This window comes from Bombus terrestris, chromosome 12, assembly GCF_910591885.1.
Source record: "Bombus terrestris chromosome 12, iyBomTerr1.2, whole genome shotgun sequence".
Classification (NCBI taxonomy): domain Eukaryota; kingdom Metazoa; phylum Arthropoda; class Insecta; order Hymenoptera; family Apidae; genus Bombus; species Bombus terrestris.
The window spans coordinates 4,534,694-4,550,238 of NC_063280.1; the positions used below are offsets into that span (position 1 = coordinate 4,534,694).

The 15,545-nt window shown below is 37.4% G+C and overlaps 1 protein-coding gene across 6 annotated transcripts in view; it reads right to left on the reverse strand.

Moving 5' to 3' along the window:
* LOC100645804 (prolyl 4-hydroxylase subunit alpha-1) overlaps nt 1–15,545 on the reverse strand; it is a 375,646-nt gene that overhangs the window by 43,674 nt on the left and 316,427 nt on the right. For all 6 annotated transcript variants that reach the window (XM_048411100.1, XM_048411099.1, XM_020866004.2 and 3 more), the window contains one exon: nt 14,807–15,026. In XM_048411100.1, coding sequence (XP_048267057.1) covers nt 14,807–14,997 — 191 coding nt within the window. In that variant the 5' untranslated portion in view covers nt 14,998–15,026. The remainder of the gene's footprint in view (nt 1–14,806; nt 15,027–15,545) is intronic.

Here is a 15,545-nt window from a genome sequence, read left to right on the forward strand (position 1 = left end):
AGTCAAAGTGACTGTTCCTACAATTTTATAAACGTGCCAATCCTCGTTTAAGGATCATGGTTGCAGATGGATTAATAATACCAAAAATGTACTACATAACATGGAATTCCTTCTGTAAGGAAGTAATAAATCAATAAATATAAAAATATTCTATTGTAGTATCGTGCGGAAAACCTAATTAGAAATTGATCAAAACAATGCCGTCTGTCCTTCGGTTATTAGTTTATATAGGAAAAAAAGCCTATGTGACTAAAGCCACCTAGTTCTTGCGGAGCGTTAACAGGATGGGATTAGAGAGAAGAAAAAATAACGCAAATGGACGGGGCGATTTGAATTTAAAGAATTGTTGATCGAGAAGCGTTGAGCGGTTGATCAAGAAGTGAGAGTGAGTCGAGAGATCAGAGTTAATCGAGGAGTCGAAGAGAGGAGTTGTTAGCGTTGTCGAGTTGAGAGAGATGTTAGCGTTGTTGGGAGTGGAGTTGTTAGCGTTGTCGAGTTGCGTGAGTTACTAGCGTAGCTGAAAGATTGAGTTGTTGGCGTTGTCCAGTTGCGAGAGTGATCGAATTAGAGTAAAACTGTTACATTTAGTTCCATATTAAACAATCATCGTTTTCTGTCTCATTAATATCTGTATAACTAATTTATTGTAAATAAATTACAAATTATAAATAGTGCCGGGAAAAGTTTATATCCTAATATATATTTTTTCCACGATACTACACTATTATTAGGTATTTTCTAAAGACCAGTGATTTTGGTAGAAATAGCTTCGTATTAACTATCGTGTTAATATTCTGATTAATATTCTCATTAATTCTTTGAGATGTATGTACGATTGAACTAAATCTGGAATATTGTAATAGGCAGTTGTGCATTCATGTTTGGTTTAGTTATTACAAAAAAAGCTGATAAGTTCAAACTGAGAGCTGTTTCAAAAGCTAGTTGTTTCAAGCTTCATTAACAGGACACGAGTTATAATATTTCTTCTGAAGTATTTACGCGCGTTATATCTTTATCGTCAAGATTTCTTGTGTTCCTGACAATGGATGCAACAAATACAAGTAGAATAACACAAATAGAAGAGTATTATAATCATATTACGAACGTTCGTTCTAAATTAAAATTTCATGCATATTTGAGAGAATAATGAAGAGTGGGATCCCCTTTAAAAAGTTGACATCAAAGTATTATAGCATTAAATTCCACGTAAAAGAGAAAATCATCTTCATTGCCATCGAATCGTTAGGGAAAATTGCTGTCGATTCGTTCGATCAGTCGCATCAAAGAAGTATCACAAAGCTTGGAAGACCTCATTGCAGCTGTTCGTCCATTAGAAATTGAAAATGGAGAAAAAAATCCAGGACCTGCTTTCGTATTCACCGTACTCTCTTTTTGCTCGTTCGATCGCCAACGACTCGTTATAGGCGTGAAAGATGAAAAACGGCATATTGATCGACGTGGCATGTTAACTCGTCGACTGCCTCTCGCAATTGAGTCTTTTAGAAGTCAAAGTGATCAACATCGTTTAATTAACGTCGAATTTCTCTAAAGGTTACTAAGGCTCATTCCTATAAGTTCGTTTTTGTTGAAATGATTTTTCAAATAATTTCTAAATTTTCTCGTTTCCTGACAATATTTCTTTTATTTAACGGGAACTGCTTAGGTGGCGAAATATTAATATCATTTTCTAATGAAATTTCTGTTAAGAAGACTCTACGCGAGCCCTGTTGAAAATTATGTTCTCTCAAAGATCAGGATTCACGTAAATCCAGGCGATTCTTTCATCAGCAATCGGGAAACGTAGGAAGCACGTCGGAACGTAAAAAATTCGATGGCGAATTAATCTCTCCGTATACTCTCCTCGTTTCGCCAACCAATCTCCTATTCGCCAAAGCCGAAAAAGAAACAAACAATCGAAGCATCGAAACAATGCAAAATCCACATCGCATTGATCGAAATTTCCTGTGAAACAAAAGGTTAAAAAAAATCAAGGAAGAGGAATTCGATGAACAGACTCTGGTGCAGTCGAAAAAGCGTTAATGGGTTAAACTAATTTCACGCGCCATTTCGATCGTTGGAAAACAAACGGGCATCGTTAAAACAAACCATGTCCAACTTCCACGAAAAAAAAGACTAAAAAGAAAAATAGAAAACTGTAACGAAGAAAAAAGTAAAAGCAATAAAAAAAAAAAAAAGAAAATTCGGAAAACAGAAAACCGGAACAGAATACAAGATCTCAATTCGCTGTACACGAGAAACAACTTGTTCGATTCTTTCTTTTTTCCATCGAACGACGACCACGTTGTTGCGTTACGCGTTACCCTATCGCGATTTGAATCGGTGTTCGAGTTTAATTGAACGCGTGTATAGGGTTTCCGGCTTCGATATAGCTTGCAAGCTTCGGGAAATTTTCAACTGACCTGCCAGGGGATTGACTTGGAGTTTCGGTATCGGCGAATAATTCGCGATCGATCTACGGGGCGAAACGAACGGAGCTACCTCGTCAAATTTTTCCCGCCGCTCGAAATTTCCAATTAAACGCGCTCGAACGCTCCCGCTGCGCTGGCTGCTGGCCTCTCCGGGGGTTAGTTCACACGAAATTCGCGGAATGCATAAACGGCGACGCGTCGATTTCCGTTCAGGCGATCGGTCCCGCGGCATTTCCTACGACCGGCACGATCGCAAGCCGAAAGAATTTCGATTTTCCACCACGGCTTTCGCACTCGTGATTGTACTACCGTTTCAATTAGTCTTTCACGGTTGCGATTTTGGCGCCTGAAATATACGTAAATTTTTGGCCACCGATGTGCAACACCGATTGTCCTCTCCTCATTATGAGATCATTTGAGGGCGTTTGCGCAAATTTCTTCTTCATTTTTGAGACTCATGTTTCTAATTATCGAGCGACTTGAGACGATACGGAGTTTTATATTGAGCTGGCAACTAAGTGATTGCGGATTTTGTGAAACCACCTAATGACAATATTTCTGTTGTTGATTTTCTTACGTCAGGCTTTAGTTCGAATTTGAAAGCGTCGTTTTGCGAAGATCGAAGATCAAGTTATTGTATCGTTTGTAGAATTTGATTACTTTTATTATCAATAGATCGTGAATTTTTCTGCATCTTTTTGCAGTTTATATTGTTACATATAGATGCAACACTGGAAGATTATATCCTTTAATATGCACCTAAATATTCTTTGTATTCTTAATTAAATAATGTGAAGAAAATGCATAAGTATATGTAATGATGATTCCATCCCAAGTTCTACAATTATTTCTGAAACGTCATGCCGAAGAACGGAGAAAATCAGCTTGGGGTACAAACACTATTTCATTATCTTACAGAGCCTCAAACGTATACGTTGTCTTGCAATTGTATAAATTCGCTATTTTGCTCAATTACAGATGGAATAATCTTAAAATCCAATTAGGAGCGAGTCGCGTTTTCAAGAAAACTTGAATTTCCATAACTTATAAACTCACGTTGATAATAATTTGCACGAATATCACAAAGCAGGTAGAATAAAAGTAAATGTAGGAAGAAATCTACTTTTTACTAGAATAGCTATGTGTATGTATAGAGTTTGTCAAAGGGAATCAATTTAAGATTCTCTTATCTAGGAAAATTTTCTAATCAAAGTCTGTCAAACTGAAGAAAATCATTATTGACTTCATTAACGATAATATCGACTTAAGAATAAGAAAAGTTAAAGAATGAATGTATAATTAAAAAATTCAGTATACCCACGTACATCTAGGAAAATAATCGCAAATTTTCTCGCCGGACTATCCAATTTGTTCATACGACTTTCCCGCATTTAGCAAATTCTTGGAACCGCGAGAGATGACACGCGATGAGAGTGTTTTTGAAAAATTCGTTGATTCAACGGTCCATATCGAAAATTGAATGAAATCAAGTCCCGTCGGATAGTTTGTAAGCGATCTAGTGAAACGGGGCGACCGCAATTTTGCGATCGGGTAACAATTCAATTAAATTCGAGGGAGCCAGGTCGCCGCCGCCGCTGCCACTTCCGCCACGGGACACATCCGGAAAATTTCGTCGATGCAAAATTTGTCGAGCCGGCTCGGTATAAATGTGCACGCGATCTCGCGACGTGTTTCGAATCGATCATCGTCGATCGGCCGAATTAAATGAATGCTGCACGTTATTTTAATTCAAACGGTAATTCCTTAATGTAATTACACGATCCCGATGATCGATCGGCCTTTGTTTAGTGAAACGATAACTGATTCCGTGTTTGCTTCTTTTATACCGTTGTAAATTGCCTTTCAATTGGAATTTCAGAATGACATTATCTCTGTCTGTAATTTCTTTTTCCATTTCACTCGTATTTACTGTTGCTTACGCTTTCAGAAGAATATATGTCGTATACGTTTCTTTTGTACCGTCACGCGTAATTGATTCTCGATTGAAGGTTCACTATATCGTCTTGTATATTTGTAATGCTATAATTCGAATCCTATTAAATTTTGGTTACAATTTCAATATGTTGTTACGTGTATTTGTCATTTGCTACGTGTCATTTATACTTTCAGTCGTATTGGTTTTTGATTACAGATTCGAAAGAATAATCTGCATATTTATATTTGTTTGTTCGCACGTTTCTTTCGTATTCTATATTAATTACTTTACGATTGGAATTTCAGTATGTATGTAATTTTATCGTAGGTATTATTATGTGTATTTTAAAAGTTCGTCTAATTAGGTATTAATCACTCGCGCTGGCAACTTTGACTAGCGTCGCTCGAAACGAGAAGGCTCGCAAGAAACTTACGCAAAGAATTTTACACAGACTAATTTATTAAACACTTGATTCTTTCAATTAGGAAGTTAAAATTCATAAAGCAAAAGGAGAATTTATCTTATCTACATTCGCATCCCTCCAATTGTCTTCAAACCTTTTTAATTTGCAAGCTTCATCTTGGAATCAGAACGATTCTCCAAAAGTCTTCTGTTAGCATTTTATATAACATTTGTAAGGCTGTGACAATTCGTCCTACTTGTATTTTTATTTTTATTCCAGAAATTCGTAAATATTGCCATATTTTGCTTTCGCTTTCTGTGTCTTCATATCTATTCTTTAAATACAAGATTAATTTCACAATCCTCATTGCCACTTTCTTCCTCATCGTCAGACATCATTCTACACTGCTTCCGTAATGGAAAAACAATTTCATCGCAATCGCTATCGTTATCTAGTTGTTTTCTTTTGATACTTGTCGAAGTAATATCACTAAATTCGCTGTCGCTTTCTATTCTACGATACAGGTTGAAATTATTAAAATAAAAAATTTATTATTTGATTTGCTTGTGCTATAAAAAAAATGTATTGCAACTATATCGATGACTCCAGGGAACCAGGTGCAATCTGAAACTGTACCTCGACAAATAATCTCAGTCGACGTTGTTTTTATTTCTGCGAAAACCGCCTACCAACGTGTTGGACACGGGTTGGCGAATTCGAAACGAAAATATCTCGTCTTTGCCGCGCTAGTGGTTAACTGAAATATCATTTGAATAAATGGAGATCAGACGAAAGGAGCTCTGCTACAGAAAATACAATGGCGCAAAAAATTCTATCTAAAATACCTGCCAACTATAAAAACTCTATTTCCCTCTAAAATGATAGAGTTCAATAACAAGATTCGAACTGGGCGAAGTATCACTGAACGATCACTAATTCGCTACGAGCTATAAGCGATAAAAATCCTATTCCAATAATTCTCGTATCGTTACCCCGATCGTCGTATTATTCAGATGAAAACTGTTTCGTTCCATTGCTGACATCGTTTCGAAGATAAAGATCCAATCGCCTCTCCAATGTCCCCTCCCACTTTCCAGCCATAATAATCGATAATCATAGGCGAATTAGGTCATCGTACCAGGGAAATCTCGACTGAACAGAGACGTCCCAGGCAAATTTCCACGAGGGCGCCCGATTTAAGGCTCCCGTGGGAATCGTGTCGCGTTTAATTGCAGCTTTTTAACGGAGGAATGTCGGCAGCTCGATCGTCGCTTCTGATAAGGATATCGTTGAAACAGAGTTTCGGGAAAACGTTCAGAGCTCTGACCGAACGGCAAGCGACTCGTTTTACACGAACCCGAATGAAACTCGTTCGAAGCGAGTATTAATCGTCCCGTTTCGCAGCTCGCGTGCCTTCAACAATATCAATTCGAGCGAATTGACGCGTATTAGAAAATGTTTATAGGACGTAATCATGGTATAATCAGTCAGGCAACGATTCTATGTGAAAATATAAGTGGAAAATAAAAAGTAAGATTTTTTCATATAGCGCTTTGTTTTCGATAAAATTTCAATTGAAAATTTATTTAGCGCGTGTGAATTTGGTTAGTTAAAATGTATGTATATGGGAAAATAAGTAAAAACTGTAGAATAAACTTTTTTAAGAAAATAGACTTCGAACATGTTTTGTTAAGAATTGTCTTGGCAAACGCATATTGGACAAAATTTTTTTGAAAACGAAGCGTCCCATGGGAAAGTTTTGTCTTGTATTTTCAATATATTTCTTTACATTGAATGGCGATCTTGATGTACTATGATTATTAAGATACCTTGCGTAGACATAGTTGGACGCTGGTTTCGATTGTTTATAATTGTCGTCTTTCACCGTGAATTTTCACCGTGACATTCTATGGAAGAGATCTCGCGCTACGTTTCATTATTGTTTTTCTCTCTCTTCTCCCTTTTTTCCAATATCGAGATGAAAATGTGCAGATTGTTTCTGAAAGGTCCTCCGAAGCTCTTTGGAGGACACTACATCGTGTCACGCTCGAACGTTTTTGATATAAGCGATGGAAATGGAATAAAAATCGCGATACGCAATCGCTCTGGGTGTCAGAACGCCGTTGCTCCGAAGAGGTTCGAGTTTGCACACGGAGGTACTCCGGTGATAATTTTTGGAAAAATCTAGTAGCTGAATCTTTTATCAATTTTGCGACGTAATTTATAAAAAGAAAAATCTATTCTCTATAATATTCATTTATCTATTGCATCAAGATTTACCGATAAAAATCCTTTACCGCACAGACGAAAAGATACAATCGTACAGAGTCGTTGTAGGATAATAAAAATACAAGTACGTTCCTTTTGAAACTAGCACGCGAACAAAAAGAATTTACAGATTCGTAGAATTTATTGACATTAATAAATATAAGATTGATGCAGGCAAACTGGCCATAGAGAAACCAATGCTCTCTCTGACGTAATAGGCAGCATAATGTGCATTGACACTGACTAAAATGCTATTAGTCCAAAAGAAGATACAATCTCGCAACAAATACAAATACATGTTATACCTAAGAGTTATAGTTTCTCGAATACAGTGGCGTCCAAATATTAATAACAACTAGTGTATTTTGGATATTTTATTCCTACTATGTATATATCAATCACCTATCTATCTATATCTATCGACCATCCATTTTACTTTTAAACTTTTCATAAATGCATAAAAATCTATAGTCTACTCATAATGTAATACGAACGTACGTAAACATACTTATACCATCCGCCAAGAACAGTTTAGAGTCGACCGGAAACAACGAGAAGCTTGGAAGGCGTTCGAGTTGCGGACTCCGGTACGAGCCACGTAGAACAGATTCCTTGGAAAGTTGCGGGCAACGACGCGTTCCCGTTTAATATCCAGCAAACCGTCCGAGTTCCGATCGGAATTTCGTGTCGGAAAGTTTCACGCGTGACTTCGCGAAACGATCGGAAGCGTTCGACTTTGCACGCTAATACCGACCGCCATATACCTCCAACTTATCTTTTGATCGTTCTGTGAAATTTCCTTCTGGATATCAAACGATCCGCCTCCTTCTTCGTCTATCGATCTTCTTACGATCGAACTGTCAACGAGAATTCGCCGAACAGATCCTTTGATAAAGGGATTCGGAGGATTCTTGACGAAATTCGAAGATCGTCGCGAAAAGGAGAAAGGATCTTTTCTCGGGAATTCTTCCCGAGGTTTTAGGAGGTTAAACGCTCGATAACAGATCGTCGAAAGGATATCTCGTTGAGTCAAGCAGATGACGCGGAAATAGGCAATATTTAAATAGCATTCTTTGTGGACGTCTCCTTACGAAGCCTTCTTTTTACACGATTTCTTGAATGGCCCTTTTTCTATTTTTTTTTTTGCAGCACCACGAGATCTTTATCCGTGAAGTTTTGCTTACCCATTTAAGTTATTTTTTTATATTTTTCTTTTGTGGAGGTTCCTTTCTTTTTTAAGCCTATTTTTTTAACGGTGTAGCTATGTTTACTTTTGGAGAACGACGGAGTTTTTCCCCCCCGTAGAGTTTCATTTTTTGCGTTTAAAAAATTGTAGCTTTGTTTCGCGAAAATTTTTTCTGCTCTATTTTGTATTTGTTCTTAGAAAACGAAACTTTTTCCGTGAAGCTTCCTCTTTTTCATGTGATTTTTTAAACAATGCCTTTGGTGTCTATTTTTGGAGAATGATAAAACTTTTTCCTATAAAGCGCCGTTTTTCGTTCTACATAGGTCGTTTTTTGTTTTTAGGGGATGATGGAACTTGTTTTGTTAAGCTTCGTTCGTTTATTTAGGACATATGTTGAATAGCGTCCTTTTATTTTTATTGATAATAGAGTAGAATCTTTCTACAAAGAATATTCCTTTAAATGATTTCCTGAATAGAATGATAATTGCGTAGCAAATAATCAAATCTAATATGTCCTTCTAGATATTTGTGAATGCTATATTTTTGCGGATATTTCCTGAGAAAAAGCAAAACCTTTTGATGAAATATATCGTTGTATCCACGACATTTTTAAGATATTTCTTCGTAAATGTTGCATTAACAGAAGATAAAATATTTCTGCAAAATGTTTTTATGATTTTTATACGACGTTCATTACGAATATATTTTTGAAAATAATTGGAAAAAGCTCGTCTCAACATGATTTTACATAAGTTCGAGCAGGTTTCACGAACGTACTAACAGAAATAGCGTAGTTCTTGCTTTATTCCTTTCCAATAAACGTCGAACGACTTGCCATAACTTTTGCCAACCAGACAAGAATAAAAACAGAAAATTCGATGGAATCGAGAATGAAATGTGGTTTTTGATTCGGCTGTAAATAAAGTTCCGTTGTAAATAGATGTATGCCTGATTAAATTTTTTCTGGGAAGCTTACCCGTTTTTCCTGGTAAAAACACTAAAAACTGTGCAGAATTCCTTTACAATGCGTAAAAACATGTTCGATCGAATTTGCAAAACATCGTGCAATTCGCATCAAATGCGAGATATGTTTGCCACTTTCTGGCTTTGCGAAACGTCACGCTTTTTATCATTCGATTCATTTTCAATTCATTCACGTTCAATTCAACCGTTACCATATTTTTTATTAACATAATTAAAGAAATGAAAGAAACAGGAAATTCGATGGAACCGAGGTTGAAGTGTGACTATTGATTCGGGTGAAAATGAAGTTCCCTTGTAAATAGATCTACGCCTGATTAAATTTCTACCGGAACGCTTCCCAGGACCCCTGGGAAAAAACACTACAAACTGTGCAGATTCGTTTACAAGCCGCAATAATATGTTCGATCGAATTTACAAAACATCGTGCAATTCCTATCAAATGTGAAATCCGTTTGCCATTTTCTGGCTTTTCGAAATGTCACGCTTTTTATCGAATTGTTCCTCTTATAAATGTTATGTAGAGTTTCAGATATTTTCGATCAGTCAAATGGAAACACGTTTGATAGCTACACGCGGTTTCGCAAATATGCATAGCATTTGCAAAGTTGCTCGAGGCTTGACTAAATATTTTTTATTCGGTTGGCTCTACGCCAAAAAACGCGCAAGTTCTCCGGGCAATTCTTTTTTTTTTTTCGAAATTATTCCCTGGATGATTCCGAATCGGATCGCGGTCGATCGTTCTGCTTTTTGGAAATACGTTGTTCGTGTGTTTCAATTTTTCGGTGTGGCTGAAATGTCACAAAGCTACCGACGTAAATAAAACCACCGTTTTCTACGTTCGAAGATTTTTCATTCGTTAGTTTATAGTTACAGCAACAATACGTAATTAAATAATAATAGAAATGTATCGAAACTAGAGTAGGCGCGCGAAAAACTTCAATTAATTTGAACTTGCAACTTTGGAAACGTACGAAAGGACGCAGAAACGTAAATTTTCGTGTTGGTTTACTGAAAGGAGCGACGCGGCATCGCGTTCTTCGTGGTGTTCTTAGCGGTTATGCAGGGAAGATCGGTTGCAATGGAGTCACATGGCGGGCATCCAACTCGCACGGAATCTGCCTGAAGCTACTCCAAACACGCGGCTGCACGCGCGTTCTCCGAATCTGTCGGAGAGTCAGCGTGAACGTCCAGAAAATTTGCGTGTTACGCGAAGCTGCCACGCGAGAAATGTAAACATTAAAGCGTACGTGGTGAAAGAAAGGGTTCGTGTAACTTGGCTCGTTCCTTTAACGTCAGACACAGCTGGCAAACTTTCGTGTTCATAATGGATTTCAGATTAATTTCCGCGTATTTCAATGTTTGGATTAAATTGCAGTAATAATAGTATTGAATCAAATTGTTTAAACGCTCGTAGTATATTTCACGTTTGGATTAAATTGTAGTAATCATGATATTCAATGTGACGATTTAAATGGTCGTAGTGTGTTTCATGTTTGGATTACATTGTAATAACCGTAGTATTAAATGTGATTGTTTAAATGCTTGTATCGCAATTTCTATTATTCTCTGTTATTAAAAATAACACCCGTAACGAATATAATGAACTTTCTGTTTCGATCGTTTTTCTATTTGAAGGTTAATTAATTCGCGAATAATACATCGCGGAGCTAAAACGCTACGACAATGAATTTCTCCGGAAAATCAATAATTCGTCGTTTTCAGGATAATTAGGAGGAACGTTTACTCCATTAGAATAGAGTTTCGTAAAGTCCATTGTGATAACTAGTTATTAATGCGGGCATTTCGATTCCCTCGGCCTCGCCTTCGTGGGATGTAACTGACAGCAACAATCGTTATTCGAAGGAAATTTTGGCGAATGTTAGTCGAATGGTTGGCACGTGACTCGATTGCGATTAGAGAGTTTGAATGACTGTCGAACGCACGCGTATACGGCTGCGAGACCGTAAAAGCTTCGTGAATCCAGCCACCGTTTGCGATTTTCCTTCCTTTTTTAGAAACGAAACTTTTCCACCTTTTTATTGTCAACGGTCTGTTATACTATTTTTCAGATAGAAAATTTGATCTAATTTTACGATGAATATATTTCACATTTTTAGGAAGACTATTCCAACTCTAGATTTAAAGATAGAAAACTGATTTTCTATTTTTTAAATAAAAGCAAATCTTCATCTGTCAATTTTATGTTCTTTAAGGATGAAATATTTCGATAAAATTGCTGCTAGATATCCTGACTTCGTCTTAAAATTCTTTTCCTATAATTTGGTTATTTCTGTTACAAATACGTTCGTTTCAAACAATTGCAAATTTCAACATTTTCAACTTTAAAAGCGTCCATATCTTCTTTCACGATTTTCCAACCGAAAACATATCGAAGAACACAAAGAAATGAAATAGGAACAAAACAAAAATTCGAAAATTTCGATTGCTTTCAACGTTTTCAAATTGCAAATCCTTTGATATCTTCTACTATAGCTCCCTACGCGTAAATATTTTTCAAGATACGAGGCAATACAACGAAATATCATGAAATAAAGACAGAAGCGAAACAAAAATTCAATAACTTTCCACTATTTCTCACGTTTCCGTAATTTAAAAATCCGAGCATCCTCTTGCCCGCTAATCCATCCAAATATGACAAATAGAACGCTGTTAAAATACAAAAAGACTAAAAGTTAAACTAAAAAGCGAAAAATTGGCGTTTTCGAAGTTATCAAATCCAACGATCACAATATCTTTTCTTTAACTGCGAAAGATACATTATCTTGCACAAAGAAGCGTGATAAAAGAGTAGAGAAGAATTGAACGTAACTTGAAAGAAGTTTAATCGCTTCCAATGGCTTCAAATTTATAAAACAACCAATATCCTCCTTCTCTTTCTTCCACCTGGCGATAGACCGCAAAGAGAAGAAACAGCATGCTGGAAGAAGAGGACGAAAATAACGTCATCCATTTTGCCGAAAAGTAATTACACGGTGGCCGGATTAAAAATGAAAGGGACAGCTCTAGCCTCGCAAATATTGCAGCCGTGCGAACGAAATCGTCGCGCGTTTCTAGGACGAATCCCTGCGGACCGCCTCGAGAGATGAACGAAGAAAGTGAAAGGAAGAAGCAAACGAAAGTGAAAGGAAGAAATAGAAAGAGGGTAAGAGAGGGAATGAGGAAGGTGAAAGAAAAAGGTAGGGTGGAAGAAAGCTGCGGTCCAGCAGCCACGTTCGTAACGTTTTTCGTCCGGGTCCACGGGTTCTCTTATTTCGTCGTTGCCCTCGAAATGGCCAAGGCATCGGTATCGAGTCGGGCAAGGCGCCAAATCACACCCCGGGGAAGATAAAAACGAGCGACGAGAGAAGAAGGGTTTGGGAATTATTGGGAGTGCCGGAGGCTCGGTGGAGAAGGCGCGAAAGGGGGAATCTTTTTTATATTCTTGCTCGGGCTTTTGTCTGGGCGAAGCCCCGAAAAAAATCGACCGGGACGTGCCGCGAATACGGTATCCACCATTCGATTATCGTATCCGGCGGCCATTCGAATTTCGAGCAAACCTTTTTTCGTCGTCTCTTTTTTTATTGCCTTTTTTCTTCCTTTCGTTTTAATGTCTTTTCGTTGCACGTAATTAACGAAGGAAGATATAATTAGAAGATTCGTTGGAAGGTATGGAATATGGTGATTAGGCAATGGGGTGGCAACAGGGCTTGATAACTAATTATATGATAATTGACCGATAGGGCTTGTTGAAATCACGTGATTTCCTTTTATTTCGATCTTTTGCATTGCATTGTGATTACAGAAGGAGGATTTCGAAGTACCTTCCAAATGGTAATTAGGGAATAATGAGATGGTAATCAGGTAACGACGGGGGTTAAGACGATGTTCTTTCTTTCGCTATGTTCTGCTTTGACTTTTTCCATTGTGTAATTGATACAGCGTGATATAAATCGAAGAACTCGTTGTGGAAGGTTTTCGAACGTTCGGGACCCGGGTTCGATTCCCGGCGCCCGTGATCCTATTTTTCTTTCACGCATCAAAATAGAAGAATAATTAGTAGTACCCCAGCAGCGACATCTACAGCCGGCAACTACTACTATCACGGACAACATATACCACCTTTACATTGGTGGCCCCGACGTGATGCCCGTAGCGGCGACATTGTTTTGCCCGGAGTTCACGTTACTTGTATTCTAACGGTCTCGATACTGCGGGACAAAACAATAACATGATTTTATTTACCTTGTAAATCATGTGCCGCTACAATATCATTGAAATTGCCTGTGTTTTTTTACCATTTAAGTAAAGTTATATTACACAGACTGTTACGAAACGGCGACTAAATACTTTGAATGGAACAAAGAGCATGAGAAAATTTCAGTTTCCTTCAATTTCGAAATAACGAACAAGCCCTGCTCTTCCAGTAAAATTCCACTTCTAATCTGAGATAGCTTTCAATGCTTTTCCCATGGCTAAATGCACTATACGGCAAGTAGCGAGCAAGAAGATAAGAGTACCAACAAGAATACAGGATAAGTTTTCAAAGACAAGATTACGAGGCTTCGAACGAATCGTAGAAAATATAGAAGGTTAGCGAAACGAGCTCTTTTCACGGTAGACGATTGCAGGGCGTAAAATTATATCGGGCTATTTCTAAGAGTATCGCCCAATAGAGGGGAATAACCGATAATCCTTGGGTCGAATCCCGTACCGAGCTTACCACTGTATAATTGCCCAGCTCGGATTCAACGAAAATTTACGGATACACATTCACCATTTAACGTCCCTCTCGATGCTGCTTAATAACCTGCTATTAAATCTTCCGATTATACCAGCCTAGTTATCACGCACCACGCTGATCAAAGATTTTACAGTCCAGTTAATATAGTGACGCGTGTTTGCCTCGCTAATGAACGACTTTTTTTATCAACCAACAGAATTATCCACGATTAGTAATGTCGGATAGAGAGTTAGCAATTTTGCGGCTTCATTGTCTACAAATTAAACGTTATTGGCTAACAAAGAAAAAGAAAGAAAAAGAAGAAGCATATTGGACTATTGTTTCCTAGTCTTCGCCAACATTACGTGTTTATTAAATAATTCTTGTGTAAACTTTCTGAAAATTTCATTTGTAACTTTCGAAACACACCTACAATACAAGAAGTTGAATGAAACTTTCGGTATTGAAAATTGTTGAAAACTCGTGAACCAACTCGTAAGAAACATAACATTTCAAATTTCAAAATATACCAATTTCTTTACGCTACGCGAATTTCAGTACGTGAAACCATTTTCGAAGTCTACATTGCAAGACAGAATCTTCAAGTAAAATAAATAAAGTATTCTCAATAATTGACAGTAGGCGGAAGTACAATAGTATCGAGTTCAAAGCTCGAGGCGCATGACCAATAAGGAAGTTAATCACCGACATGATATACCATATAGTTGCTCGTATGGTTGTCTAACGATGTTCTAAAAGTGTATGTTTCGCGAAGAGACGATCGTCGTCGTTTCGTGTGGCATAACCGGCGTGTAACGAGCTCGTTAAACAGCCTCGAGCATAACCAAACCCGTGGGCTAATCACAGTTGTAAAACTCACTTTCTCAGAGTGGCCAGACGTTCTTCCTGTGCTTTAATGTAGCCGTTTAGCGTGTCGATGAGTACCGCCTCCGTCTCAAGTAGCTCTTCCATGTCCGCTAACGCGGTGTAAAGCTCTGCGACGCAGCCATTGTGCAACCACGTGCCCGTAATCGAAATTAGAACGACCACAGCGATTATATTCGACGACATCCTTCCGTTTCTTATTCCCTTTTGGTATTCTGCAATCATAAAACAACAACAAACATAGAGATAAAATGAATAAAAGCAAAAAGGATATACAGTGACTTGTGAAAAGTATATTGCTTACTTTCGTCGAATTTTTTTTATAAATTGTTATGCGCGTTATGCGAAATTGTGTGAAATGTCGTTAACTTTGTAACGAGATTATGGTGATTTTGATAATAAAATCTGAAACCAGTCTGGAAAGATATTTAGAAGTTAGAAGACACTTATTGCACACGGTATACTTAGTGAAAAATTGATATATATATATGGTGAACAGAAGTCTTAATCGTCTTAATTGCGACTTATTAAATATAGTAAATGATTGATTCCTGAAACCTTTTGGTGACATCTTAGATGTGTATGCTTAAGAACAAATATCTTCCAACTTTAATGTATGCACATTTTCACATTCAATTGAAACGTTACCAATATAATCACCAGAGTGCGGATTTTTATTCAACGTCATATTTTTATTAACATAACTATAGAAATGGGAGCTACGTAAAGGTTTA